We start from the raw sequence: 27,139 nt of genomic DNA, 5'->3' as shown, positions 1-27,139 counted from the left end.
AACACTAAAATAACCACTATAAAAGAAGTTTTATTTCTCTCTCTCACAGAGGAGAATGAATCTAAAACGGCGTTTTTTCAAGCTATGCTTGGGAGGGACCAAGAGAGGAGAGGAGAGTTTCGGTTCTCAGCAAAGTTCAAATATCACTTCTGGTGATAAAGGCAACTGGACTGGGCTCACCCCAGGGCACTTTGCCCCCGGTCAACTGTGAAAACTTTTTATGAATTTATGACATGATATTGGGGATATGTGGAAAGGACACAGGGCAAGGCCACAGGAATGGCCCACGGTGGCTGATAAAGGCTGTTTTTATGGCTTCCTGCCAGCCAAAGATGGCTCACATATGGTTTAAGCAGAGAATAGATTCTGCTCGTCCATTTCCTTCATTGGATCCATCGTTTGCCCTGAATTATCTCTCCCTGGGGATCCTGCCCCCCCACATGGGATCGCTTGGATGAAGGATCCGGCGACAAGGAGATCCCAGGTCTCGAAAGAAAAAGAAAGAAGAAAGTAAGTTGCTTTCAGGAACTTCTTAAACAGATGTGCAGATTTCCAAGGAAGATTTAAAAAAAAACCAGAGGAATCTGACCATATTGAAAGTTTGGGGAAGGGATGTGGTGGGAGGCAGTGGAAGACCCCGGTCACCGGAAAAGCAGCAGCACAACTCCAAGAAAATAGCCAAGATTCATTTCCCAACCTCCCAGCAAGTCCTGCCTGTTAATTATAAACAGAAAAACAGATTTCGGGGCCACCCAAAGCATCTTCTCTTTTGAGACCTAGATAGGATTGAAGAATGCAGGTCTCTGCCCACAAGACCCTTTTGGAAACCTTCAAAGGCTCAGTCAGACTTTCTGGGCTGGTTTTTTTTTCCTTTTAAAGACGTGACGGGTCACTCAGTGAAGAGTTCTTATCTCTAAGGATGCAAAGGCAGCTGGAGGTCACATCCTATCGCTTGGCTATTTGGGAAAAGGCTTAGAAGTCACAGGGGGAGCTTACTCATCATTTCCTGGAAAGGAAACCACCACCCCCGCCCCCAAAGAACTTTTGCCCCACAAAACATCTGGACGCTGCTGGCAACTTTCAGCTAGGAGCCAGACAGAAGTAGAAAAAGCCAACTATTTTCTTTACTTCTATCCCAGTAGGCAAAGAAAAGGGCGAACATTGCTGGAAGCTCAGGGTGGGGGGAAACTACCAAATCATGACAGGTTATAACTTTTGGGGCCTGGTGCTTCACCCCATGCGCCATTTGTGACTTGGCACCTTAGGGGAAGGCAACAGCCCTTGTGGCTGGTCAGTGAGGATTTTGTGAACTGTGTGACTAGCCGAGGAAGCGGGGCTGTAGGATGATGCAAAAAAGGATACTGTAGAGAGGAAGAGCAAAAGAGGAACTGGCAAACACAGAGAGAGAGAGAGAGGGATGAATTAGCACGGCTCCTTCTGAATGGCTCTTGGGAGAGGAACTTCGAGCAGATAAACTTCCACTATTTGACAATGGAGTCTGCTAGATCTGGAAGGCCAGTTCCCCGAAACAGCTGGCCAACACAGGCCCCATTTCTGCTTTTGACTTCTGCTATCAGAAAGAAAGCAGGGGGACTTGCTAAAATAAAAACATGCCAATCAGCAATCCTCAAAACAAATCGAATGCTGGATTAAAGTTTCGGGGAAAGGCGGAGGGGGGGGGGGAGGTAAGGAATAATGAATCCCACCTGGAAATCCTAACCCAGACTAAAGCTAAAGGGGGGGAACCAATTCCAGCAGGGAGGTTTCCCTCTCTGGAGGCAGCTGTGCTGGAGGACTGGCTGACTGCCCCCCCTTTCCTTTCCTTTCCCTTCCCTGGGATAAAAGCTTCTCTTTCATTTATTTATTTGCAAGGCCTCTTATTACAGGAAAAGCCACCAGCGATGACTTCACCAGACAAGAATGGCCTTAAACATTTGCCCAGCTATTGGGAGGGGGGGTGTTTTTCCCCTCTCCCTGCCTTTCAGGAACAGAAAGTAGAAAGCAGCTGTGCTAAAGCCGCCATGAAAAAGACAGGGGGATCCTTTATGAATTGTCTCGAACCCTGGATCAAGGGGGCAAGAAAGGGAAATTGGGGGGGGGGGGAGAAACAGCCTGGGCCTTGGACAGAAGAAGGCTGGGCTCAGCCATCTGCTCAGGGTTTCAGACCCTCCCCACCATGGGAGCTCTTAAAAGCCAGAGGGGCCAGGAAGTGGAGTTTCACAGCTTTCCAAAACAACAACACGGTTTTCTAAGTTCATTATCATTATCGTCCTCGCTTTCGAGAACAATTCTAACAAGGGCATTGCTGGAGGTTTTGGGACCAGAGCCCAGGAAATGGAAGAGGCCACCCACATGGTTCCCAGAGAGCTTCGACAAAGGAGCCAGCCTCCCCACCCACCCCAAACCATGTCTTTTCCCCAATAAAAGGAATGGGAATTCATCAGGATAAACAACTCTGGCTCCACCCCGTCTCTCTATTTCGGATCTGCTCTAGGAAATCCAGAGAAGTGGGGATTTTCAGCAGGTGATTCATTAGTGCCCAAGCCCCAATTTTCATCGGCTTTAATTAAATTGTGGGGAGAGGAAAGAAGGAACCTGTGAAGTTAACAACAACAACACTTAATTAACTTCATTTTCAGAGATTAAGGAGGGTGGGTATTTTAACAGCAAACCTCCGTTCAGGGACCGGTTTATGAAAGAGAAAATATTGTTCAGATTCTTTGGGGGCCTAACAATGTTTTCAACAATCAATCGTTCGCTGTCTTCTTCAGTGACTCACTTTGCCCTGTGTCACCAAATCATTGAAGTCTCATTCGAAAGCAGTTTGGCTTTACTGCAGCTGATCCTGAATGATTTGTTCTTTCTGAAGTTTAACATTTTTCCCCTCGTCCTAAAACAACACATCAGTTCTTCCCCCTTCGGTTTTGCTGACTGCCATTGAAGTGGGGTTTTTTCCCCCCTCTCCTTTCCATTTAGACCTTGAGAGCTGACTCTTCCGCAGTGAATTGGGTGTGTGGGCCCATGAAAAGCAGAAAGGGGAAATGGTTATGGTGTCGGTGCTGCTGGAGTTCCTTAATCTGGTTTCCTCCTATTCATGAGGGTGAATGCCGCCCTTGATCGCTTCGGGTAAATCTTTCTGAGCTGCAGAGCAAGCAATCTTTTATTTTTTGCCTAAAAGCTGAACCAATTTGCATCCTCCCAAGGGACTGGCAATTCTGCCATCTGCTTTGCTGGAAGTATATATGACCTTTGCTCAAAAAACGTCACCGCATCACACCCATCAGTCATTTCCAGAACACCCATCTACTTATTGCAAAACTGACAAATTTATAAATATCAGAGTAAAGGAAAAGGCACCCATCTGTCAGTTACACCAAGGAGCAGTACAAGCTGGAGGGGAAGTGGGCTGTGCGTGTGGAATACTTCAAAGAACCTCGCTGGATTAAGAATCTACCAATACGTGAACTTTTTATGGTCAATTCCCAAAAGAACATTTGCGATATTCAGACAAATACATTCCTCTGCTTCATCAAAGCAGGACATTCTAAGGAGACAGGGGAAGCCTGCCCTATATATATATATATAACATTACCAACAACTTGAAGGGTTAAATTAATTTAATTCAGAGGAACATTCAAGCACATATATTAAACACTCTGTTGCTATGTTGCAAAGCAGTGATTCTGCCTGGGGGGAATGTGGGCAGGCAGGGTACGAATCAGTAAGGCCTCCATGTTGCTGGCAAACTTGGGCTTTATTGAGGTCAAGGATTTCAGAATAAACCTCTCTCTGGCTTTCTCTACCTGCAACTCTTCCCTATCACAAAAAGAGAAGTTAACCCAGTAGCCCAGCAACCAAGTGGGGGTGACAAGAGAACTCCCATGGTTTGGGATGGCTTCTCCTGATCTGCCAGAAGGAACCACAGGCTCAGGGTCCTTATTAAAATAGAACAGGTTCCCTCTGGATTCTCACCAGAGACACATTCACAGCTACTGGGGTTTGAGTCAAAATGGGGTCAGACAGGAGGGAAGAGGACAGGCCAACACCACCAGGTCTCCCTTGCAATCGTGTGAAAATGGGGAAACTCCGGCACTGCCTGTTTGGTTGGACAAGAAAACCCCAGTTGAGACACACACACACACACACACACACACACACACACACAGGGCACCAGCATTTGTAAACAGAGCTTTGGAGAAGTGCCATTTTGCATATTTCTAAGGAAAGGGAGGGGACTTTGCATACTCTGCCAGTAAACCCCCCACAAGGCATTGCAATAGGCTGGTTCTGTTAGTCCCTATGTAAAATACTTCCCTAGAAAAAACTCTTGAGTTTTTCTTCCTCAGCCACATTTCTGGGGCAAACAAAAGGGGGCAGCTGAACTTGTGTGGAATGTTTTAATTTCCTTGCACATCCCTGCCATGCCTTTTTAACCAGCTCAAGTGCTCGCAGAACAGCCGTTTGGAAACAATGAGGTGCAAGTCACAGGTCGGACCCTAGCCAGAATTTAGACCACCCTGAACGAAGAAAGAAGGCTTCGTCCCACATCCCTGAAGCTGGCTACTTCTATTCTTAAGAGCGCATCTCCAGCCCTGCCTCTCCATCCCCACCGAAGGGAAGCCAGGCCAAGGTTTTAAGCCTGGTCTACCAACGAATCGCCTGGCAACATTAAAGGGGGAGGAAAGGAAGAACAAGGGGCGATCATTCAGCCACAAAAAACGAAAACAAACACTTCGGGTTTCTGTATTAACAGAAAGGCCTCCTCACCTGGTGAGAATCACTGAAGGGGTTTTTTATTAAGACGGTTTATGTAAACAAGCAGATCTTCCAGCACCTCGCCAAGAGGGGTGTCCAACCCTGGCCACTTGAAGACTTCTGGACTTCAACTCCCAGAATCCCCCAGCTATTTGAAGTCCTACGGTTATTAAAGTGGCTATGGCTGGATACTCCTGGCCTAGACTGATGCGCAGGGAAAACTAAAAGCAATTCTAGACTGCAAATTAAAACTCCTGCTCCTGTGAACTGAAGCCATTCTCCTGAATAAAAGGGGGGGGGGGAATCAAAGAAAACTCAGCTTATGAACTGTTTCATCCTCAAGGGTTTTAGAAAAGGCCATCAGGCATCCTTCCAGAAACATCTGGAGGTCACCCAGGAAGCTGCCCAGATTAGAATGTGTGTGTGTGTGTGTGATCTCACACTGCTAATTCACGCATGTTATTTTGCTTTCTTACAGGATAAATGACATTCATGTGCAAGTTTAGCTTTTTTTTTTAAAAAAAAAAGCATCCTTTAAGATCAACGCGGGCATCAAAAAAAAGAAAAAGAAGTAAAGCAGGGCAATGGAAAACCCCAAAGGGCTCCTTTTTCTTCCCAAGAGGGAGGGAGGGAAGGAAAGGAGGAGTCTTAAGCTGTCCAGTACAGTCACATGGATAAACTTGTTGACTTGGATGGATGAGGTTTTCTGAAATGCCCAGGATATGCAGATGGGGCTGTGTGTGGAAACCAATCAAAGAGTCCAATCAAATCCAAACTGATCATGTTTTAAGGAAAAAACCAAAACCTCTTCGCAATCGTTCTCAAAAGATAAAAAAGCGGCTTCAAGGGTGGACGCATTCTGCAGGCTTCATCGGTCCCAGGTGAAGTTTATCACGGTTGCGGGCTGAGCTCCACTGCAGGGAGCAGCTAAGTGTGTAAAGGGGGGGTGGGGGAGGCGCTTAATGGCAGTGTAACGCTTTCAAAAGGAGGGCAGTGGAAAGAAAGATGAAAAAATGGGGGGGAAAAATAACAGCCAGCCCTTTAGAATACGATGTGTTGATGATGAGCGGCTGAAGGGACACCTTTTCTCTCAGCGATGGGGCAATAAACACGTTGCCTGCATCTGCCAAACAGTTCAAGGCATTTCCCAGAGATGACCAGGAAGTGCTTAGGGGGCCCAAACACCCCTCCGTACTTCAGCCCCAGCGGTATTCTCCAAGGCGGAAGGGCCACGATTGTCGCCCTGTGCAAACAGATCACTCACTGCTCAGTTCAGCCAACTGTCTCTCCTCCTGGCCAGTCCAAGCGCACCTCCTCCTCCTCCTGCACAGTCCTTCTAGCTTCGTGTGAGTGAAGCAGAGTCCCCACGTTTCTTCCCTTGGCAAAAGCGGCTTCCGTTTGTAAGACCTCCTTGCTGAGCTGCCTTCTATCCCGGGACAGTTCATAGGAGTCCTTCTTGGGGAATTCCAGCTGTCTCGCTTCCCGCTTGGCAAGAGGAGAACAGCTCAGTTTTCTACTCACAGCAGGAGTCCAAGCTAAGCTCCACTCGGGTGAGCCCCCCCTTTTTTTTGGTTCACCGGATCAAGTAAGCCAAGCTCGCTCCTAGGCCAGCCACGCCCGCAAAAGCCACCAGAATGTTTCTGATGCTGCCTTCCAGGTCCTCTACATGGAAGAATTTAACAAAGCCCTCCTAAAAGAAAGAATGGTACCGTTAATGGCTTTGAGACAGGCAACAGCAGCACCGGGCAGCTTCAGGAAACCACGGAAAGCAAGCAAAGCGGGTCTCGCCTGAAGAGAGGAGCGAATTAACTGGAATTCCCATCGAATGTGACCTCTTATTTCAAACCCCTTCAGAGGAGAACTTAAGCCTTCCATACACCCCAGGAGCCCCTCCTCTAGAAAGCCTCTTGGGGGAACAGGGAAGTTGGTCATGCAATCACTGCCTCTACGTGTCAAAGAACACCAGCTCCTGTTTTGATGAGGCACACCCCATAATCCAGTTTTTTAAGCAGGATTTTTGTGTCTGGACAACTAGCGCAGCTGAAGTTTCCTCCCCCGCCCTCCCTGTCCGTCATAAGGAGGAAGAAGAAGGAAGGGAACCTCCCAAAGGCCAGGAATCTTACTCACCCAGCCGTTGTGATGCAGCAGCCACTCTCTCTTCTCCGTCACCAGCACCTCCGTGATAATCTCTGCCAAAGTGTTGATGCCGCTTTCCTGATTTATGCTCTTCAAGTGTTTGGCAACAAAGGCACCAAAAGAAATGAGAGTCACAATCCGCCCCCAGTTTGTTATGCCGTCGTTGAAAACCTGCGTTGCAACTTCTGACATAACCTTCAAGTCGTCAGCTTTGTCGATCTGCACTTTCCTCAGCATTCCTGAATGAAGAAGGGAAGGAAGAGCTTTAGGCAAAGTGCCACCAAAAGGTCAGAGGAAAAAAAACATATTGAAAACAAACTCTGGTATTTTTCTTTTCCAGGGGAGGGGGGGAAAAGCCCCCCAGAAACATGGTCAGCCCTGATACAGTTCACCCATATAGCAACTAGAACTAAAAGGAAAAAGTAATTGTGTGTACTGTGTCTAATTCTCAACTCCAGTGATGTCCCAAGCAAAGGAGTATTGTAGTTGTAGTTCAGCTTGCAAAATGGTGCCACGTAAGAGGCTAAGGCAGAACTGGATTCCCCAGTCGATCTCTCAAAGCTTCAGGAAGTTTGAATTCAGGTGAGGAGAGTCCCTGTGGTATAGTGGATTATTCAGAAGGCTTTAAGCCTCCGGGGAAGCAGGTGCCGATGAAATTGGTTACCAGAGTATTCAATGAATCTTACCAGAGTATTCAATGAATCAGCCAAATACTATTGTGCTGTAGGGGTAGAGACCAGCCCTCTGCCTGTTCTGTGTCTGCCTGTCATGGCCCAGGATGCTGCCCACTCGTACATCACCCTGGAAACTCATCGGCAACCATCCATCCCATTTATCAAGAAAACTCAAAAGCTGCCAAACTTCAAACACTTCCACTAAAATCACCCCAAAGGCAAAGCACAGCTGACTTTGTCTCCAGCAAAGGGAATTAAAAACCCTGGCTAGCTAGAGAAGCTTCTGCTGTGTGTGTGTTTTTTTTTAAAACACCACCCTGTTTACAATGAGCTATTTTTCACTTGCTGGGCCCAGCAGGATACAAGCCACTGATAAAGCTAATCTATAATGAGATTTTTTTTTCCATCTCTGCCTGCCTGCAAGGTCGCCCCTCCTCCCCCCACAGTACAAAGTGCAGTTTCCTTTCTGCTGCAGGCTGATACTTTCACAATGACTGCTTGCAGCAAAAACAAGGGGAGGGGGAGGGACAGAGAAGGAAAGAGAGAAGCCAGGCTGGCCTGCAGCAGCCCCGGCCACACACAGCCTTCCCAGCTACCAGGGTGGCCTCCCCCAAAGGGGAACCCCTGAATGTAACAAAAAAAAGAGTATATTTTACATCCCTTCCTGCATATCTCGCATCATCTCGATCCTCCCTTGCTTGCAGCCTTTTCAGCAGGATGCACTGCAATTTCTTAATATTTGCACCCCTCCCTAAGCCTCCCTGCCTGCTGCCCTTTTTGGGGGGGGGGGAGGGAACTAACTAGACAAGTTTTCCCGTTTACATTGCAGTTAAATATGTGCACCTTTGCAATCCCATGCTTTTTCAGGGTGGGGCTAACTAGACCAACCCCCTGGATGCATGGCACTTTCTCAATATTTGCACCCCCCACCCCAAATCTCACCCCCAATCCTTGCTTGTCCTTTTTGGGGGGAGGGGGGAGAAGGGGGAGGGTTTACTAGACCAACCTTCTGTTTGCATTGCAGTGTCTCAATATTTGCTGCCCTTTGAGGAAGCTAGCCAGACCAACTTTCTGTTTGTATTGCAGTTTAATATTTGCACAGCCCGCATTCCATCCACTCCTTCCTTGCGAGGGGGGTGGGGTGGGGGGAAGCCCCTCTGGGACTACAAACCCCATCAGGAGCACCAATGCAGCAGGGGGAAGGAAAGGATTGCCAGCCCACCTTGGAAGGCCAGCTGGAGATTCCCCATGATGTGGTCCCAGACCGGGATGGGGGCTGACTAAGCCAACTCTCTGGATGCGTGGCACTTTTATCAATATGTTCACCCCCTCCCCAAATCCCATCTCCGGCTTGCTGTCCTTTTGGGGGGGAATGTGAGGGGGGGAATTACTTCCCTGCGAGGGGGGGGGGGAGAGGACTACAAAGCCCATCAGGAGCACCAATGCAGTAGGCGGGGGGAGGAGGAGGGGGGGGGTTGGCGGCCCACCTTGGAATGGGAGGGGGGGGATTACTAGACCAACTAATAATTCTGTTTGCATTGCAGTTTTTTTCCTCAATATTTGCACACACACACATAGCCCGAATCCCATCCTTCCCTGCGAGGGGGAAGAGGACTACAAAGCCCATCAGGAGCACCAATGCAGTAGGCGGGGGGGGGGGGTAGGAGGCCCACCTTGGAAGGCCAGCTGGTGCTTCTCCCGGATGTCGTCGCAGACCCTCCGCAGAGTCTCCAGGGCCCGGGCCGCCGTCTCCGCCTCGCCGCTGGCGCAGGGACCGAAGCGGCCCAGCAGGCCCTGCAGGAACTTCCCACCGCCGCCGCCGCAACCGCCGTCTTGCTTGGGGGTCTCCTGGTCGGCCGCCTCCCGCAAGTAGGAGGCCACCAGCTCCAGCGTCACCTGGCGCAGCGGGTCGACGGGGCCGGGCGTGGTGGGGGAAGCGGCGGCGGAGGAGGCGCAGGAGGAGGAGGAGGAAGAGGAGGCGGCGGCGGGAAGCTCCGGCTCGGGCTCGAACCCGTCCAGTTCGTCTTCGGGGGTCGCCGCCGCCGCCTGGCCAATCAGCGCTCGCGCCGCCGCCTCCTGGGGCCCAATCAGCGCGAGGGGCCCCGCGCGACGCCCTCCGCCAATCAGCGCCCGAGGCCCCTCAGCGCAGCCCAGCCCCGCACAGCCGCTTCGGATTCCGCCGGGAAGGAGAGCCAGGCCGCCTTCGCCTACGGCGCCGTTTCCATCACCTCCTCCTACGCCCACCACGCCGCCGCCGCCTGGAGACTGAGGGGCGGCCGGTGCCAATCCGGGAGAGCCGCCGCAATACAAAACCATCGTCTTCTTGTTGAACATGGCGGCCGGTCTGCTCCCTCTCACGCGCGCGCGATGTCTTCGTCTGGAGAGGAGGAGGAGGGGAGTGGCGCGCGCGCGGGGCGGCCGTTATATATGCCGGCCGACGCGTGACGTCGCCGCCGACGCACGGGAAGTGGGCGGGGCCGATGGCGGCGAATGAACAGGGACAGAATACAGCGGAGGGACGGGCAGGGGACTCCTCCACTCTCCGAGAGGGGGCGGGAGGGCAAAGGTTCCGGGTAGCCAATCAGAATCGGGATTGGAGGTGGTTGTTTTTTTTTTTTCCCCTCCCATTTTAATCTCCTCCCTCTCAAGGATGGACGAGACCGTTTTTTGCTTTGGGAAAAGGGGGAGAGAGGAAGAAAGAGGGGAGAATGGAATCGCCCTGCGGATGGGAGGGGCGGGGGGGAAATGGAGTGCAGAGTTGCAAAGCGGCGCCCGCGGGCGCCCGCCACCTCCTGGGTTGACCCTCCTCCCAGAGGGAAAGGCGGGGGGGGGGCGGGGGGCGTGCATTGCAAGCCCGTCTCAGGCGGGGTGGATCATATTCATCCAGTTAGTTAGTCCACGGGTGTCCAAATACAGTAACAAAAGCTGGAAGGGACCTTGGAGGTCATCTAGTCCAACCTCATGCAGGAGACCTGTACTACGGGCTAGTACAGATCTCCCTGAGCAGGGGATTGGACTAGATCAGTGTTTCTCAACCTTGGGAACTTGAAGGTGTCCGGACTTCAACTCCCAGAATTCCCCAGCCAGCTGGCTGGGGAATTCTGGGAGTCGAAGTCCAGACATCTTCAAGTTGCCAAGGTTGAGAAACACTGGACTAGATGGCCTCCAAGGTCCCTTCCAGCTCTCGTTACTGTATTTTGATTCGAACCGCTGAACTACCCAAGTGTCATATGCGCTGAGCCGCCTAAGACTGGTGGACTCAGAGTCCCAGGATTCCCCCAGGCATGAGGAATTCTGGGAGTTGAAGTCCACCAGTCTCGAAAGCAGCCAAGCATGGACAGTGGGGACTAGATGCTTTGGGGGTTTCCTCCCCCTGCAAGGCAGAGGTCTGCAGTCCCCCTCTGGTCCACCCCCACCACCACCAGGCCAGTTTGGGCTCTGGGTTAATGCTGGCTGGCAATAGCCTTCCTGCCCCGAATATGCCCGAGTTGGGAGCAACCTTTTCTTGCGTGATGGAACGTCGGGGCGAACCTCAAATCGGCCAACGGACAATGGGTGTTGTAGTCCCGCTTTAGGCATGAATGCCAGCTAGGTGAGTTTGAGCCAATTCCCCCCCCCCCACACTGTCTGGCCCGCCTCACAGGGCTGTTGTGTTAAGGAAAACAGGAGGAAGAAAAAGTGTGTTGGGATACGTTTCTCTGCCTTGTTTACAAAAAACGATAAAAGGCAAGAAAGAAATTTAAATCAGGCTGCTTTCTAAGGCACCCACAGCCTCTCCTTGAGCCGGATTCAGCAAAATTCGGCCCCGCTTGCTGGCTCAGCATCTTTCAGCAGCATAACAGGATGTCACGCAGCCTTCGGGGGGGGGGGGGCGATGACAAATTTCAAAACTTTGTGCAATCCCCACGCAGCACATTTTCATTTTTTATTTTCCCCTTCTGCAAATTTTTTTTAAAAATAACAAATAATCAGCTCAGCTGACTTCTTACTAGCCCGCGAGCCAGGATTGCGTCTTCCGTGACGTCACCAGGTGACTCTGAGCCGTTTGTGGGGGGGGGGGGGTCTGTCTAGACCAAAACCCCGCAGAGAATGTTTTCCCCGCAGCCGAGAGGGCGGCCTGGGTTTGGCACGACGACTCCGAGGGCCCCCGAGCCAAGGATAACGGAATGAAATCACTCCTTCCAAAGCCAGGACGGGGTTTCGCACATTTCAAACCTCCGTAAACAGAGGAGTTTTTTGAAAAAGCTTTCCCCCCCCCCCCTTCCCTTTCTTTTTAGCATGACATTATGGAAAAAGGTCTTTTTAAATCTTTGCATTAAGCCTGGGAAGAAAACGGCAGCAGAACTCAAAAAAAGGCCTGAGCCAAACCATTCCAGTTGAGCAAAAGACGACAAATTTTCGCCCCAAAAGACAGGAACCTTATTTATTCATCATCATTTATTTATTATATGCCGCCCAATCCCGAAGGACTCCGGGCGGCTTAACCTGATATATGTGAGGTGGTCTCCTGCCTATTTTCCTAGAAGACACACACACCCCCCAGCCTTTAACACAGGGGTCCCCAAACTTGGCAACTTTAAGAAGAGACTACGAGAGAGTAAGTTATGCTGGCTGGGGAATTCTGGGAGTTGAAGTCCCCAAGTTTGAAGACTTCTGCTTTAATGGGTAGGAAAGAAGGGGCTGCATTCGGCAGAGGTAAGATTGATTTTTACAGATGTATCCGTGTTTCTCTTGTAAACCAGCCAGATTCTTTGAACGTGGAAGTAACTGGAAAATTCCCTCCCCAAAGTAAAGCCGTTTTCACGGATGGGAAGAAAAACTCGGAGAGAAAAAGGAATTTGAAAGCAACGGCCCTGCCTCTGTTCAAAGTCCAGCCACTCAACACCCCCCCTGGACTCAGAACAAGGGAGCAGAACTCGTTCCCTGACCTACATCCCCCATTACGTAACCCTGCATCAACCGAACCCCCCCTGAGATTACGTAATAAATCTATTGTGAAAGGAGGAAGAAAACGCGGCTTCTGGAAAAGTACATCCTGTCTTCTGATGTCGCACCCGGCCCTAAATTGTTGACACGCCGCCCCAGGCGGTCTCAATCACGGCCCAAGGGAAGCTCACGGCTGACCCAAACAACGTTTTTAAGGACACAACGAAAAACAAAAACAAAATTTAAGAAAGAAACTTGGCAGGAAAACCCGACATTTCGTCAGAAAGGGGCATCCCTAAGTTTCTAGTCCTCTTCTTTGAATGGAATGTCCACATTAAAAAAAAAAAAAAAAAAAAAAAGGATTCACTGTCAATCCTCCTGCTTTGCTTTACAGCTTTCCAGCGAGAGATTTTTGGCAGGATTTGAAAGCTGTGTTTGTGTGTCTGTGTGTTTTCCTGGCGGGGCTGTCCCCCACCTCCTCCTCTTCCGCCTGATCAAAGGGGTGGGTGGGTGGAGGCTGTCAGGTGACTTCCCGAAAGAGCTCCAGCCCCACATTTCTCATCAAGAGAGCCCTGGAAGGGAACTTCCCCCCAATCGTCCCTCCTCGCGTTTAAAAGTGCTTTATAGTCAAGAGGGGAACGGGGATCCCTTCCATTCGGGATCCAGAAGCAGAGTGTTAGACCAGGGAGATCGGAAAACCTGGCTACCTTAAAGAGGTCTGGACTTCAACTCCCAGAATTCCCCAGCCAGGAATCTTAGCCCCTTTTTAAGACGTCCGTCGGGTCTGCAAGTCTTAGTTGCTTTTTGGATCTTTGGCCTGCTACACTTTCTATTACTCCACGATGCCTTTTCTATTGTAGGGAAACGGGAGTTAGTTAGATGATAGGTAGCCATAACAACATTCTTTCCAGACAGCCAAGGTCATTATCCTTCGTCTTAACACCTCTGCACCTGACCAGAACTGGATGGGTGGAAGCTGCCAGCGTGGCAGTGGGAGATTGGACCGTGGGGTGGGCTGGTGGGTGTGGGGGCAAGATCTTCAACTTTCAGCACTGCAGGCTACTTCAGCTGACTGCAGATCTGCAGTTCGGCTGTTCAAATCTCACCGGCTCAGGGTTGACTCAGCCTTCCATCCTTCCGAGGTGGGTGAAATGAGGACCCGGATTGTTGTTGGGGGTGATATGCCGACTCTGTAAACCGCTTAGAGAGGGCTGAAAGCCCTATGAAGCGGTATATAAGTCTAACTGGACCGTGGGGTGGGCTGGTGGGTATTGCTAACTGGGTTGCCAGCTGGGGAGTTCTGGGAGTTTTTTTAATTTATTTTCATTTTCATACACTCACATATATACTGTGCATAGCCGGAGCCATACAACAATTAAACAATAATTGCAGCAATTCCTCTTGTCAACAGTACCCCCCAAAAATAGAAACCCAATATACCTCTTCCACTCTCCATACACCTCTTTCTTCCAACCCCCTCCAACTTTCTATCTTCCCTCCATCATCCCCCTCTACCCTACTTCCCCTCCCCCTCTACCACTCCTCCCTCCCGAACCCCTCCCTCCCTTCCTTCTCACCCTCCCTCCCATCCTCTCTCCACCCCTCTTTCTTCTATCCCTCTCCTCCTCCCCTTGGTGTATTTCCACTATATGTCATTGTACTTAACTTATCCTATTTGTACAGAGGGATTAAAGAAAAACAGTATACATGTGAAATCATGGGAGTTGAAGTCCACACAACTTAAAAGGGTCGCGGGCACCCTTGTTTTAGACTAAAGGAATACCAGGATATCAACGTTTTCCTTAGCCCGGAATCCTGGCCTCCATTCTCAATTTTCAGCCTGAGATTTCGGCAAATCCCTTCCCTGGGGAGTTAGGGGGGGGGACGATTGAAGGATTTGCAAATACTCGGGCCTCTCACGATCTTACCCAAATCGAGCTGCTTACACACACGGGGATCGATTCGGACTAAAATCAAACCTACAAGAAAGCCGGGACTCTCCCACCCAGATGGAAGAGCCAGGCAAGCCATGCATAATGGGAATCGGAGTGCTCCACATCATAGAAGGAAGGGTTACGCAGAGGTCTTCAAACCTGGCAACTTTACGACTCGCGAAGTCCGCAAGTCTTAAAAGTGGCCACGTTTGGGGACCCCCTGGGTTATGCTGACCAGGATCAATGCCTTCTACCTGTGTGGCTCTCTCCCCAAAGGGGCAGAGGATCAGCCTAAACCCAGCAGCCTTTTTCTCCCCTCTGAAAGGACCGGGTGTCAAAACTCTTCAGGCCAGACTGTGTGCCGTGCCCCCCCCCACTTCCATCAAACGTCCCTTCTGACCTCTGACCCTCCACAACCGCCGACGTGAGCCAGCCCAGGTAAACAGCCCCAGCCCGAGAATGCACCTGGGGAGAAGGAAAACAGCAATTAAACCTTCCAAACCAAACAATGCGGGTTTACACTGAAAACACTGGCCGAGCCCTGCTAAGAAAACACCGCCCTTGGGAGGGGGAGATCTCAGAGCTCTTGAGGCTTTGGGGACAAGCTTAAAAGCCCTTCGGCAGCCGGGTGGGGGGGGGAGGGGGAGCCCCTCCCTCGATGGGACACTTTGACAGGCTCCCCAGCAGCACACAGACACACAGACACACACACCAAGCTCCGAATTGGCGTGTTTGCTTTTGAACTGTTGGGAAAGGGGCTTCAGCCACGGGACGGGCCCAGCCCCGACGGCAAACACACCCAACCGTTGGACCCTTCCCACAATGCCCTGGGGCTCCCCCCCCCCCCCCGTCACCATTTCCCACGCTTTGCCATGATTTCAGCCTTTGGAAATGCAAAGGAACTTCCACAGTTCAGGCTGGGCCCCTCCCCTGATTTGGGAGCGGTTGAACGGGAAGGCCTCTCTCGCCCCCCCATGGCCGAGGAGGGAATGACACGGCCGGCCCGCTAACCCTTCGCACAACCCATGGCCCGCTTCTTTCCTAGATTTGGGGACATGGTTTAGTTACATCAGGGGTCTCCAAAGTTAGCAGCTTTAAGACTTGTGGACTTCAACTGGGGAATTCTGGGAGTTGAAGTCCACAAGTCTTAAAGCTACTAACTTTGGACACCCCTGAGTTACACACAAGATTGGCGTGTTTCCCCCCCTCCCCAAGGGGCCGCTCGATTCTTGACCTTCCTGCCTTGGGCAGAATATTTCCACGGAAACAAAAGCTGAGCGGACTTCGACTCCCAGAACTCCTCAGCCTGGGGAACTCTGGGAGTTGAAGTCCATAGCATTTCCAAGTGGCCAAATTGGAGAGACGCCGGACGGATAACGAGGCAGAAGCAGATATTTAACGACAGAAATCGGCAAAAACGCAGCCGCCTGGTTCCCACACCGGGCTGCGCCACCCTGGAACTCGGACGTGCCAAGTTAGCTAGAGCAGTGGTCCCCAACCCCCGGTCCGTGGACCGGTGCCGGGCCGTGGAGTACCTGGCACCGGGCCGCGCAGCGGCCGGGGGCCATGATCGCTGCAGCGGCCGGGGGCCATGATCGCTGCAGCGGCCGGGGGACATGATCGCTGCAGCGCAAAGGCTCCTGGGCCGTGCGCAAAAGCTCCTGGGCCGTGCGCAAAGGCTCCAGGGAAGAGAGCCCCGCGCTGGTACGCACATGATATATAAACAATCAATGTGTCGTCGCGAACAACGCCCTCCCACCCCTACGCGCGCTCAGCGGGCCACGGTAAAATTATCAAAGGCTGACTGGTCCGCGGCGATAAAAAGGTTGGGGACCACTGAGCTAGAGAACAAACCGGGGTTGCCGGTAAGCCTCCAAGCCACGTTTAATCCAGTTAAAACCACGTTAGCTGGATCGGCAGCCCCCCCCCCCCCCCCAAGAGGCCACAAACACCAGACATCCGATTTGCTGGGTTGAAAACAAGAGTTATTTTATTGTTAAAAGGTTTGTCACTCCAATGTTCACACCTGGCCCTTTTCCCCTTTGCCACAGCGCTACCACCTGGAATTGCCGGTTGCCAAAAAGCCAGAGAACGCAATTCCCTTCCCCCCCCCACCTTGTTTTTTTTTTAAGCAGCAGCTTTGAAGCACCAAGCCGGTTTGCGGGAAGGACGAACAGAAGAGCAGAGGGGGCACCCGTGATTTGGAAGTTGGGAGAGAGAAAGACAGAGAACTATGTGTGTGCACGTTTGTATTTTGAGGAAGGGGTGGGGGGATTTTTTGCCATTTTTTTTTTAGAAAAAAAGCAAGCACCAGAAGGATGAAGACAATGTAAAAAAATTATATATATATATATATATATATTTATATATATATGACACGGGTCTATTTACAGTATGGCTGGGACAGACAGCAGGCTCGGTGGGCTTCAGGGGTCTCGAGGCACCGCAGGGGTTCGGAGGAAGCAGCTGCGCCTGTGGGAATAAATAGGGGGCAACGGAGACCCTGCCAACACCAAGCCATCTAGTAAAGTGGTGGTTTATCGAGGACGTTCCACCAGGCGGCGGCCGGGTCAATGCACCCATGGACATGTCTCCAGGGGTTCCATGAATCATCCAGCGGGAAGGGGGGGGCTGGTTGGGGGAGGGCGCCCTCCTGTGTTAAGATGTTGTGACCCACAAGCGCTGCTGCAGAGGGGACGCACCCAATTCCAAAATACAGGGCGTTGTTCTCTTTCGGAGATGAACGAGGAACACAGAGGGAGGACAGAGAGTGGGAAGGGCGGCCGGCAGACCTCAAGAGGACCCCTACTCTTATTTGTTCCTTGCCTGGATCTCTGACACTCCCCACCACTCCCCTCGCAAATTCTTTTCTCGCAATCTACCTGGGAAATCCTCAAACAGCCAGGCCGGCTCCGCCAGAGTGGCCTCTCTCCATAGCCGCAGGCTCTTTTGGGACTGACAGAATGTCAAAGGGTGTGTGACTGTGAAGGGGGGACCCCACTTTCCTTGGGCTGCCAAGGGGCTCCCGCTTGACGTTTTATCGATCAACCTCATCCCTTCGGTTCCTGGAGCCGCTTCCTGTCTCGATCAATAACTCTGGACAGCTCCCAATTCAAAGTTGTTAAGTGGCTCTACTTATTCTACCGATCGAAGGGAAAAAACACTGTTGGAATCAACCTTAAAATTAGGGCCGTCCAACCGTGGCCGCTTTTAAGGCGGGTGGACTTCAACTCCCAGAATTCCATAGCTGACTGGGGGGATTCTGGGAGTTGAAGTCCACACGCCTTCAAGTGGCTAAAATTGGACCCCCTTGCTTTAAATAGCCTTCTTTCTGAGGCAGGCGAAGAAGATCACCTCGTCGTGAATCAAGGCGAGACATTTCCCAGCACCTTCAATTCAGAATTCGGGGCCATCAGACTCCTTAGCTTCCCACGGCGTCAGCCCGTCCTCCTGCCTCGACCCCCTCATCCACTGGCCATCCCCTGCCTCTAAGACTCCCAAGGGCTGAGGTTTTGAGAGGGGCTGGGGCCAGGCCTCCAAGACCAGCCCACCTGGGCCAATAGAGCAACACTGGTCTCGGCCGTCGGCAGGGAAGCGCGAGCAGGGCCAACGCCAGACAAATGCCACCCATTGCGTGACCCATTCCCAAGACGATCCCATAAAATCTCTGGAGGATTTTACATGCTGGATCTCTTTCCAAAGGGGTTCCATGCAGGCAACTTTACGCGCCAATCTGCTCTGGGGGCTGTGGCACACGGCAGAGGGGAAGGGGTGGGTGCCCGACCTGAGGCATGGGACGGCTTGTCTGACTCACTGCCTGGTTCCTATCAGCCAGGGGGAAGGGGGTTCAGCGCTTCTGCAGATACAGCGGAGGTTGGACCTGGCAGCCGCCATCGGCCAAGATTCCGGGGAAAACCTCCTAAATTTGGAAGACTTTTTTGCCTGTAAGCTCCCAAGCTCTGTAAAACCTTCGGGAAACCCTACTTGCCCTCCTCCACCGGCTTTCTAGAAGCAAAAGCACAACGCAAGAGTTGTCGGGATTCTGCCCGCCAAGCCCACTTCCCTGGAGCCTACGGGCGTTTCGGATCGCTGGAGGCTACGCAGTTGTCGCTGATGGGTCTCGTGGTCCTAACTGTATGGAGCAGTTTCTGGAGGAGTGACACACAACTCTGTACCTGCTTCTTTCGGCTCCTCTTTACAGCTTTCCTGCCCCCTCGAGCCGGTGATGAAGGATGAACGGACAGGACAGATTGCTGGCGATCTAAAGCAAAGCGTGTTTCAGGCCCCGCTCCCGAGAATCCATGCTGCGGCACCGCCTGCCCGTCCGCAGCGGCGAGAAAACACACACCAGAACGGCACACAAGTCCATTGTCTCGGCTTCTGGCTTTGATTACTACAGAGAGAACCGCCACAGTGGGAGGGTCTGTGGGCCACAGCTCTAGGATACAGCAGAGTTCAGTTCAGTCTGACAACAGGACGGGGGGGAGGGGGACTCCAACCCATTCCCCAAATGGAAAAAAGAAGAGAGGGGGGGGGGCGGGGAGAGAGAGAGAAAGATCCCTTCAGGAGAGCAGGTTTACCCTGCCAGCTTGCTGGTGACGAGGGACGATTTCCTCTGGGGCAGATCCTGGGGGGTGGGGATGTGGTCGCCGGTCACCAGGTTATTGTCGGTACCCGCCGTTGGCAGCTGCTTGTTCTTGATTTTGGCTTTGGCCATGTTGTAATCTCCAGAGTCGAAGTACTTTTGCTGGAGAAGAAAAAAACAAGGGATGAGACTTGGGTCATCCCAAGGGATGGAGGGCGGCCCAAGGAGAGGCCCCTTGTCTGTCCTCCAAGGAAAAGCGAAGCCGTTCAGAAGAGGGGATTCAGGGCTGCCGCTTGGCACAAGGTAGACCCATCCAGATGCCGACCTCTCGTCCCCCTCCTGCTTCCCCTGCCCACCCACCAGCAGCTGCGGCCACCCATTCCTCCAAATGGTGGCCTATTGTTTCCTTTAGCCCGGGGGAATTCTGGGAGGTGAAGTCTCCACAAGTCTTCAAAGTGTCCAACGTTGAAGACCCCTGCCTTATACCCACCTAGCCACCGATCAGCCCCCTCCCCTCTGCTGCTCCCTTGTGCCACAGAGGGAACTGTTCCGGTTACGTTCAGGGCGAAATAGGGGAAGGACTTTGCCAGAGAAGTTCCCAGCCTATCCCCTTTCGAACGGAGATTTTCCCCACCGGGTGGGAATCCTGCAAGCAGACCCCGAGGGTCTTCGGACTCCCCCGGGCACCCCACAAGCCAAGGCAGCCACCCATTCACTCTATCAGCTGCCACCCAGCCGGGCTTGGCTTTATCGCCATTAAACAGCAGCCGCTGACTTTTTCCCTTCCTGCCACCCTGATTTCCCTAGAAGGCTCCTCCTTCCCAGGAGAGGGTCTCGGGGGGGCTCACCCCTTTCTGCAGCCTCTTCATTAAGAAGTCAGATCCCCCCGGCTTCTGAAGTCCTATGTTGGGATATTTGGCTTTTAATTTGGCCTCCTCTTCTCTCTCAGGGATGCCCGTTTCCTTCTCCTGCGTGTCCTGAAAGAGAGCAAGGCACTCAAAAACCATAATAACCGAGAACAGCTGTTAAGAAAATACTTCCATGTATCAATAGAGCCATTCTGAGTTCTTTGAAGGGAGTTCGAAACACCATGCTAAAGAATAAAGCTTTGGGCAAAATTCCTAATATGTGCTTTGAACGTTACAAGACACACGTCAGGCCTGGAAAAGCTAACTTTGGCCTTTTGGGTTCCAGTCCCGCCACGCTTGCTACTGTGGGAGAATGGGATTATAGGGAGTTGGACGATATGTAGCCATAACAACATTCTTCTTAGAAACTCAAGGTCATCTTTGTCTCTTCACCTGGCTGGATGTGGATGGGAGTAATCTTCCCTTTTGTGGCAGTGAAGGATGGGACCATTTGATGGACCTGTGGGTGTTGGGGGGCAGGGGCTCGAACTTCCAACTGGGCTGAAAGCTTTCAGATTCAGGTTTTCCCAGATGTGCCAACATGGCTCTTTTCATAAATTGGAAATTTTGAGGGGCCTCTTGCGTCCGATTCTTACTTTATTTTGGACGTTATTTGGAACCCTGACCGCATGTCTCACCCGCTAATCCACCCCTGTTTCTATGCTCTGGGTGCACCAGACCTTCCTCTCCCTCGGACGGCGATAGATATTTCTAGAATGCTGACGAACAGGAACCAAAGGAGAATAAATAAATAACTGGATGGGGTTTTTTTAAAAAAAGAAAAGGCTGTCACACTTTTCAAACTCTTTTATCTCGGAGCCGATCCTACATTGCTGAACTTTCCTCCACCCCGAGAAGAATTTATCTGCCAGCCATGCCAACTCCTGCCTCTCTTAAGATAACACTGGAAAAGATTGTGCTGATCTCAAACAATCCCATCTTTTACGACGGTCACAGACCAGCAAATTAGAAAGGAGCATTAAAACAATAGCTTCGAAAACAAAAGACAAGAGTAATATTTTGGGATTGGGTTGGGCTGATCTCAAAGGAGCTTCCGTGTCGGAGGGCAGCATAAAGACACCCCTATATATATTGATAGGACGTTCTTCCTTTAAAAAATAAATGAATCAGATTCTTCTCGTTACAATAGCGGGATCTCGTCCTGGTATTATTTTCAGATGCTCATTCCCCAAATTGTCATCTTAGCTGCCGCTGTGCCGCCAAGCCGGATGCCCCGTAGGTTATTCTTGATTGAAACCGAACCCTGCCAGGTTGAGCTTTGCAAGGATGGCAGCCCCACGGCTGTTTATTTGAAAGCAGCTTGATGGGCCACATCAGGTGCAAAGTCTCTTCGCTTGAACCAGACGCCTTTGGGGCAGGGAGTTTAGCCGAACACAGAGGGAAGCAGACAAGGGTGATGGCTAGGGAGGGTCTCATTCCCCCCTCCACAGGGCACCAGGTGCCAGCCTGTTACCTACCGCCGGCAGTTTCCTGCCTTTGAACCTTAGAACGATTAGCCAGTGGAATGGCTGGCCTCCAGAAGTGGTGGGCTCTCCTTCATTGGAGGCTTTTTCAAGAAGAGACTGGACAGCCAATTGTCTGAAATGCTCCTGGGTCTCCTGCTTGAGCAGGCAGTCGGACTAGAGGACCTCCAAAGTCCCTTCCAACTTTAGAATACAATTATAATAGCAGAGTTGGAAGGGACTTTGGAGGTCTTCTAGTCCAACCCCCTGCTTAGGCAGGAAACCCTACAAATGGTTATCCAACATTTTCTTAAAAACGTCCAGTGTTGGGGCATTCACAACTTCTGTTCCACTGATTAATTGTTCTAACTGTCAGGAAATTCCTCCTTAGTTTTAAGTTGCTTCTCTCCTTGATTAGTTTCTTGTTCTGCCCTCAGGTGCCTTAGAGAATAGTTTGACTCCCTCTTCTTTGTGGCAACCCCTGAGATATTGGAAGATGCTATCATGTCTCCCATAGTCCTTCTTTTCATTAAACTAGACATACCCAGTTCCTGCAACCGTTCTTCATACGTTTTAGCCTCCAGTCCCCATATCTTCTTTGTTGCTCTTCTCTGCACTCTTTCCAGAGTCCCCACATCTTTTCTACATCGTGGCGACCAAAACTGAATGCAAATATTCCAAGTGTGGCCTTCCCAAGGCCTTGTAAAGTGGTATTAACCCTTCATGTGATCTTAATTCTCTCCCTCTGTTGATGCAGCCTAGAACTGTGTTGGCTTTTTTGGCAGCTGCTGCCCACGGCTGGCTCCTATTTAAATGGTTGTCCACTAGGACTCCAAGATCCCTCTCACAGTTACTCCTGTTGAGCAAGGTACCACCTATACTGTACCTGTGCATTTCGTTTTTCTTGCCTAAAGGTAGAACCTGACTCTTTTCACCATTGAATTTCATTTTGTTAGATAGCGCCCAATGTTCAAGTTTGTCCAATTCCTTCTGTATCTTAAGCCTGTCTTCTGGAGTGTTGGCTATTCCTGCCAGCTGGGTGTCAATTGGATGAGTTCCCCATTTATCCCCTCGTCGAAATCATTGATGAAGATATTGAAGAGTCCTGGGCCTTTGTTATTCTGTATTCTGAGCAGGGGGCTGGACTAGAAGACCTCCAAGGTTCCTTCCAACTCTGTTATTCTGTATTCTGAGCAGGGGCTGGACTAGAAGACCTCCAAGGTCCCTTCCGACTCTGTTATTCTGTATTCTGAGCAGGGGGCTGGACTAGAAGACCTCCAAGGTCCCTTCCAACTCTGCTATTCTGTATTCTGAGCAGGGGGCTGGACTAGAAGACCTCCAAGGTCCCTTCCAACTCTGTTATTCTGTATTCTGAACAGGGGGCTGGACTAGAAGACCTCCAAGGTCCCTTTGAACTCTGTTATTCTGTATTCTGAACAGGGGGCTGGACTAGATGACCTCCAAGGTCCCTTCCCACTCTGTTATTCTGTAGTCTGAGCAGGGGGCTGGACTAGATGCCCTCCAAGGTCCCTTCCCACTCTGTTATTCTGTATTCTGAGCAGGGGGCTGGACTAGAAGACCTCCGAGGTCCCTTCCCACTCTGTTATTCTGTATTCTGAGCAGGGGGCTGGACTAGAAGACCTCCGAGGTCCCTTCCAACTCTGCTATTCTGTATTCTGAGCAGGGGGTTGGACTAGATGCCCTCCAAGGTCCCTTCCCACTCTGTTATTCTGTATTCTGAGCAGGGGGCTGGACTAGAAGACCTCCGAGGTCCCTTCCAACTCTGCTATTCTGTATTCTGAGCAGGGGGTTGGACTAGATGCCCTCCAAGGTCCCTTCCCACTCTGTTATTCTGTATTCTGAGCATGGGGCTGGACTAGAAGACCTCCGAGGTCCCTTCCAACTCTGCTATTCTGTATTCTGGGCAGGGGGCTGGACTAGAAGACCTCCGAGGTCCCTTCCAACTCTGTTATTCTGTATTCTGAGCAGGGGGCTGGACTAGAAGACCTCCAAGGTCCCTTCCAACTCTGCTATTCTGTATTCTGAGCAGGGGGCTGGACTAGAAGACCTCCAAGGTCCCTTCGAACTCTGTTATTCTGTATTCTGAGCAGGGGGCTGGACTAGATGACCTCCAAGGTCCCTTCCAACTCTGTTATTCTGTATTCTGAGCAGGGGGCTGGACTAGATGACCTCCAAGGTCCCTTCCAACTCTGCTATTCTGTATTCTGAGCAGGGGGTTGGACTAGAAGATCTCCAAGGTCCCTTCCAACTCTGCTATTCTGTATTCTGAGCAGGGGGTTGGACTAGATGCCCTCCAAGGTCCCTTCCCACTCTGTTATTCTGTATTCTGAGCAGGGGGCTGGACTAGATGCCCTCCAAGGTCCCTTCCCACTCTGTTATTCTGTATTCTGAGCAGGGGGCAGGACTAGAAGACCTCCAAGGTCCCTTCCCACTGTTATTCTGTATTCTGAGCAGGGGGCTGGACTAGATGCCCTCCAAGGTCCCTTCCCACTCTGTTATTCTGTATTCTGAGCAGGGGGTTGGACTAGATGCCCTCCAAGGTCCCTTCCCACTCTGTTATTCTGTATTCTGAGCAGGGGGCTGGACTAGATGCCCTCCAAGGTGCCTTCCCACTCTGTTATTCTGTATTCTGAGCAGGGGGCTGGACTAGAAGACCTCCGAGGTCCCTTCCAACTCTGCTATTCTGTATTCTGAGCAGGGGGTTGGACTAGATGCCCTCCAAGGTCCCTTCCCACTCTGTTATTCTGTATTCTGAGCAGGGGGCTGGACTAGAAGACCTCCGAGGTCCCTTCCAACTCTGCTATTCTGTATTCTGAGCAGGGGGTTGGACTAGATGCCCTCCAAGGTCCCTTCCCACTCTGTTATTCTGTATTCTGAGCAGGGGGCTGGACTAGAAGACCTCCGAGGTCCCTTCCAACTCTGCTATTCTGTATTCTGAGCAGGGGGTTGGACTAGATGCCCTCCAAGGTCCCTTCCCACTCTGTTATTCTGTATTCTGAGCAGGGGGCTGGACTAGAAGACCTCCGAGGTCCCTTCCAACTCTGCTATTCTGTATTCTGAGCAGGGGGCTGGACTAGATGCCCTCCAAGGTCCCTTCCAACTCTGCTATTCTGTATTCTGAGCAGGGGGTTGGACTGGATGCCCTCCAAGGTCCCTTCCAACTCTGCTATTCTGTATTCTGAGCAGGGGGTTGGACTAGATGCCCTCCAAGGTCCCTTCCCACTCTGTTATTCTGTATTCTGAGCAGGGGGTGGGATAGATGACCTCCAAGGTCCCTTCCCACTCTGTTATTCTGTATTCTGAGCAGGGGGTGGGATAGATGACCTCCAAGGTCCCTTCCCACTCTGTTATTCTGTATTCTGAGCAGGGGGTGGGATAGATGACCTCCAAGGTCCCTTCCAAACTCTGTTATTCTGTATTCTGAGCAGGGGGTGGGATAGATGACCTCCAAGGTCCCTTCCCACTCTGTTATTCTGTATTCTGAGCAGGGGGTGGGATAGATGACCTCCAAGGTCCCTTCCCACTGTTATTCTGTATTCTGAGCAGGGGGTGGGATAGATGACCTCCAAGGTCCCTTCCAACTCTGCTATTCTGTATTCTGAGCAGGGGGTTGGACTAGATGCCCTCCAAGGTCCCTTCCCACTCTGCTATTCTGTATTCTGAGCAGGGGGTTGGACTAGATGCCCTCCAAGGTCCCTTCCCACTCTGTTATTCTGTATTCTGAGCAGGGGGTGGGATAGATGACCTCCAACGTCCCTTCCAAACTCTGCTGGGATCAAATCACCCAGGAGGGATGCACGACAGGGCCCATCATCCCCTGCCTTCGGAGGGGAGGGGAATTGCAGTCCTTCCGCAAGACGACAGAGGCGTCACTGCGCTTTCCAGAGGCGGCTCGTCTCGCCCGACACGCAACGGGTCTCATTCAAACGCGCAGAGCTTCCCACGCGCGACTTTCCCTTAGCAAGTGTATTCACCATAGAGACGCGCGGGCAAGAGCGGGAGCAGTTTCAAACCGGAAGTCCAGGCTGCGCGTAGCCGCGCTCGATCCTCTCTATGGTCCCCCCCACGGGCCCGAACGCCGGAGAGCCCGCGGACCAATGAGCCCCCGGGCAATCCTCGTGTTCAGCCAATCAGGGGTCAGCCCGGCGCCGAGTGGCGGAGCGGCTGACCAATCCGCGTTGCCCGTTCTGCACACTTCCCTCCCCCCCACCAGCGCTGCTCGGCCCCTCCCCGCCCTCACCTGTTTCTCGACGCCGGTGTCGTCGGGACGGCTGTCACTGCCGCCGCGCGTGTCCGACATGGCGAGGCGCGAGGAGCCGAGCCGGGCGGCCCGAGGAAGGCGAGGGTAGAAGCGCTGGGGCCAGGCACGGCCGGCGCCCTCTTTCCCGCTCGCCTGCCCCTGTCAGCGGAGAGCCAAAATGGCCGCCGCCGCCTCCGCCCCCTCGCTTCATTATTCCCCGCCCACGGGGAGGAGCCGCTAGCCTCGCGGCGAATCACCGGGCTAGCACGAGGAGGCGGGCGATATCTCGGCCGACCAATCGGGAGCTGGGTTTCTAACGCCGTGATTGACAGGCGGCGAAAGGCGGGAAAAAAAAGATTCGAATTAGACGGTCGCCGCCCTCGGCCAATAGGAACTGCAAGAAGGCGGGGCGAACAGCCTCATTGAGCCAGAATCAATCAAAGCATCAAAGCCTCTGAGCATGCGCAGAGTGCTGCCCCTACTTGCTCCAAAAAATGCATCCCCTGAGCATGAACAGATTGCCTCTGCGACCCCCAAAGCACGTGCAGGGGGCTTCCCTCCTACTTTATCCCCCATCAGATGCAGATTTTAAGAAGAAGCCCCCTCCCCAGCTCCCCCTCTGCGCCCCAGTTTCCACGAGGGCCCCCCCCCCGCAAGCCAGGGGTCTTCAGACTGGACTTCAACTCCCAGAATTCCCCAGCAGTTGAAATCCATAAGTCTTAAAAGTTGCCAGGTTTGAAGACTTCGGCGCCCGGCTGCAGCTCCCAGGATGGGCCGCCAGAGGTCGCCCGCGCGCTTCCAGACTGGTCCCGCCGCAGGGGATACAGTCCGGGATTGCAGAGCGGAGCCCGGATAAGCCCGGACCCCGAAGGACGGCCGCAGGGGCAGGATGCACGAAGCTCCCGAGGAGGGAGACCAGCCTTGGCCACCCCTCCCCCGGCTCCGCCAACTAGCCAGGAGGGCCCAGTTAGAATAGAATAGAATGAATGAGCTGGAAGGGACCTTGGAGGTCTTCTAGTCCAGCCCCCTGCCCAAGCAGGAAAACCTATATACTATTTCTATTAGTTGCCTTCGCCTATCCTGGTCACTCCGACCATGAATGCTGGTTAGTTTGCCCTCTTCTGGGGGTTGCAAAGGCGCAGACGCCAAGAGTAATGGCAGAGGCCACAAGGATGGCATTTCAGCCCCAAAGGCTCCAGGGGGCCCATCAGAAACTTCCTTTGGCTTTTGTGTGCCCCCCCCAAGAGCATGGGCAAAGTGCACTCCCCCCCCCCTCAATCCAGGAGACAAAAAAAAAAAACCCCATCTCACTTATTTTCCCTCTGGCCACAAACCCATTCAACTCTGCGAAGTTTGACGAACCAGACCCTGTGCGGCTGTGGCTGATGGGACATGGCGTGACTTCGGTTGGCCTAGCCAACAGGACAGGGAAAACCACCTGCATGGCCCCCACCCCCACCCCTTCGTCTGCATGGCCACGCCTCCCGCTCTTCCACC

The 27,139-nt window shown here is 52.2% G+C and overlaps 2 protein-coding genes across 2 annotated transcripts; both read right to left on the bottom strand.

Annotated features, from left to right (window-relative positions):
• Positions 1-3,599: 3,599 nt before the first annotated feature.
• MCL1 (MCL1 apoptosis regulator, BCL2 family member) lies at positions 3,600-9,972 on the bottom strand. The gene is made up of 3 exons (XM_032233954.1): positions 9,239-9,972; positions 6,883-7,130; positions 3,600-6,445 (listed from the first exon to the last, which is right to left on the bottom strand). Exons 1-3 carry the CDS (start codon positions 9,897-9,899, stop codon positions 6,329-6,331), a joined length of 1,026 nt encoding a protein of 341 aa, XP_032089845.1. The 5' UTR covers positions 9,900-9,972; the 3' UTR covers positions 3,600-6,328.
• A 6,416-nt stretch (positions 9,973-16,388) lies between these two features.
• On the bottom strand, positions 16,389-25,828 carry ENSA (endosulfine alpha). The gene is made up of 3 exons (XM_032234091.1): positions 25,643-25,828; positions 19,859-19,987; positions 16,389-19,172 (listed from the first exon to the last, which is right to left on the bottom strand). The coding sequence occupies exons 1-3, from the start codon at positions 25,700-25,702 to the stop codon at positions 19,002-19,004; spliced, it is 360 nt and encodes a 119-aa protein (XP_032089982.1). The 5' UTR covers positions 25,703-25,828; the 3' UTR covers positions 16,389-19,001.
• Between the last annotated feature and the right edge of the window lie 1,311 nt (positions 25,829-27,139).

This window comes from Thamnophis elegans, chromosome 17 (genome assembly GCF_009769535.1).
Source record: "Thamnophis elegans isolate rThaEle1 chromosome 17, rThaEle1.pri, whole genome shotgun sequence".
NCBI lineage: Eukaryota > Metazoa > Chordata > Lepidosauria > Squamata > Colubridae > Thamnophis > Thamnophis elegans.
The sequence above is the reverse complement of the archived record's forward strand: the minus strand, read 5'-3'. Positions and strand labels throughout refer to the sequence as shown.

Coding starts and splice junctions, on each gene's coding strand:
- ENSA (XM_032234091.1), bottom strand. CDS start 25,702: ATGTCGGACACGCGCGGCGGCAGTGACAGCCGTCCCGACGACACCGGC. Junction 19,988..25,642: donor ACACCGGCGTCGAGAAACAG/GTGAGGGCGGGG, acceptor GCTCTCTTTCAG/GACACGCAGGAGAAGGAAAC. Junction 19,173..19,858: donor TGAAGAGGCTGCAGAAAGGG/GTGAGCCCCCCC, acceptor TTTCTTCTCCAG/CAAAAGTACTTCGACTCTGG.
- MCL1 (XM_032233954.1), bottom strand. CDS start 9,899: ATGTTCAACAAGAAGACGATGGTTTTGTATTGCGGCGGCTCTCCCGGA. Junction 7,131..9,238: donor GCACCAGCTGGCCTTCCAAG/GTGGGCCTCCTA, acceptor TTCTTCATTCAG/GAATGCTGAGGAAAGTGCAG. Junction 6,446..6,882: donor TGCTGCATCACAACGGCTGG/GTGAGTAAGATT, acceptor TCTTTCTTTTAG/GAGGGCTTTGTTAAATTCTT.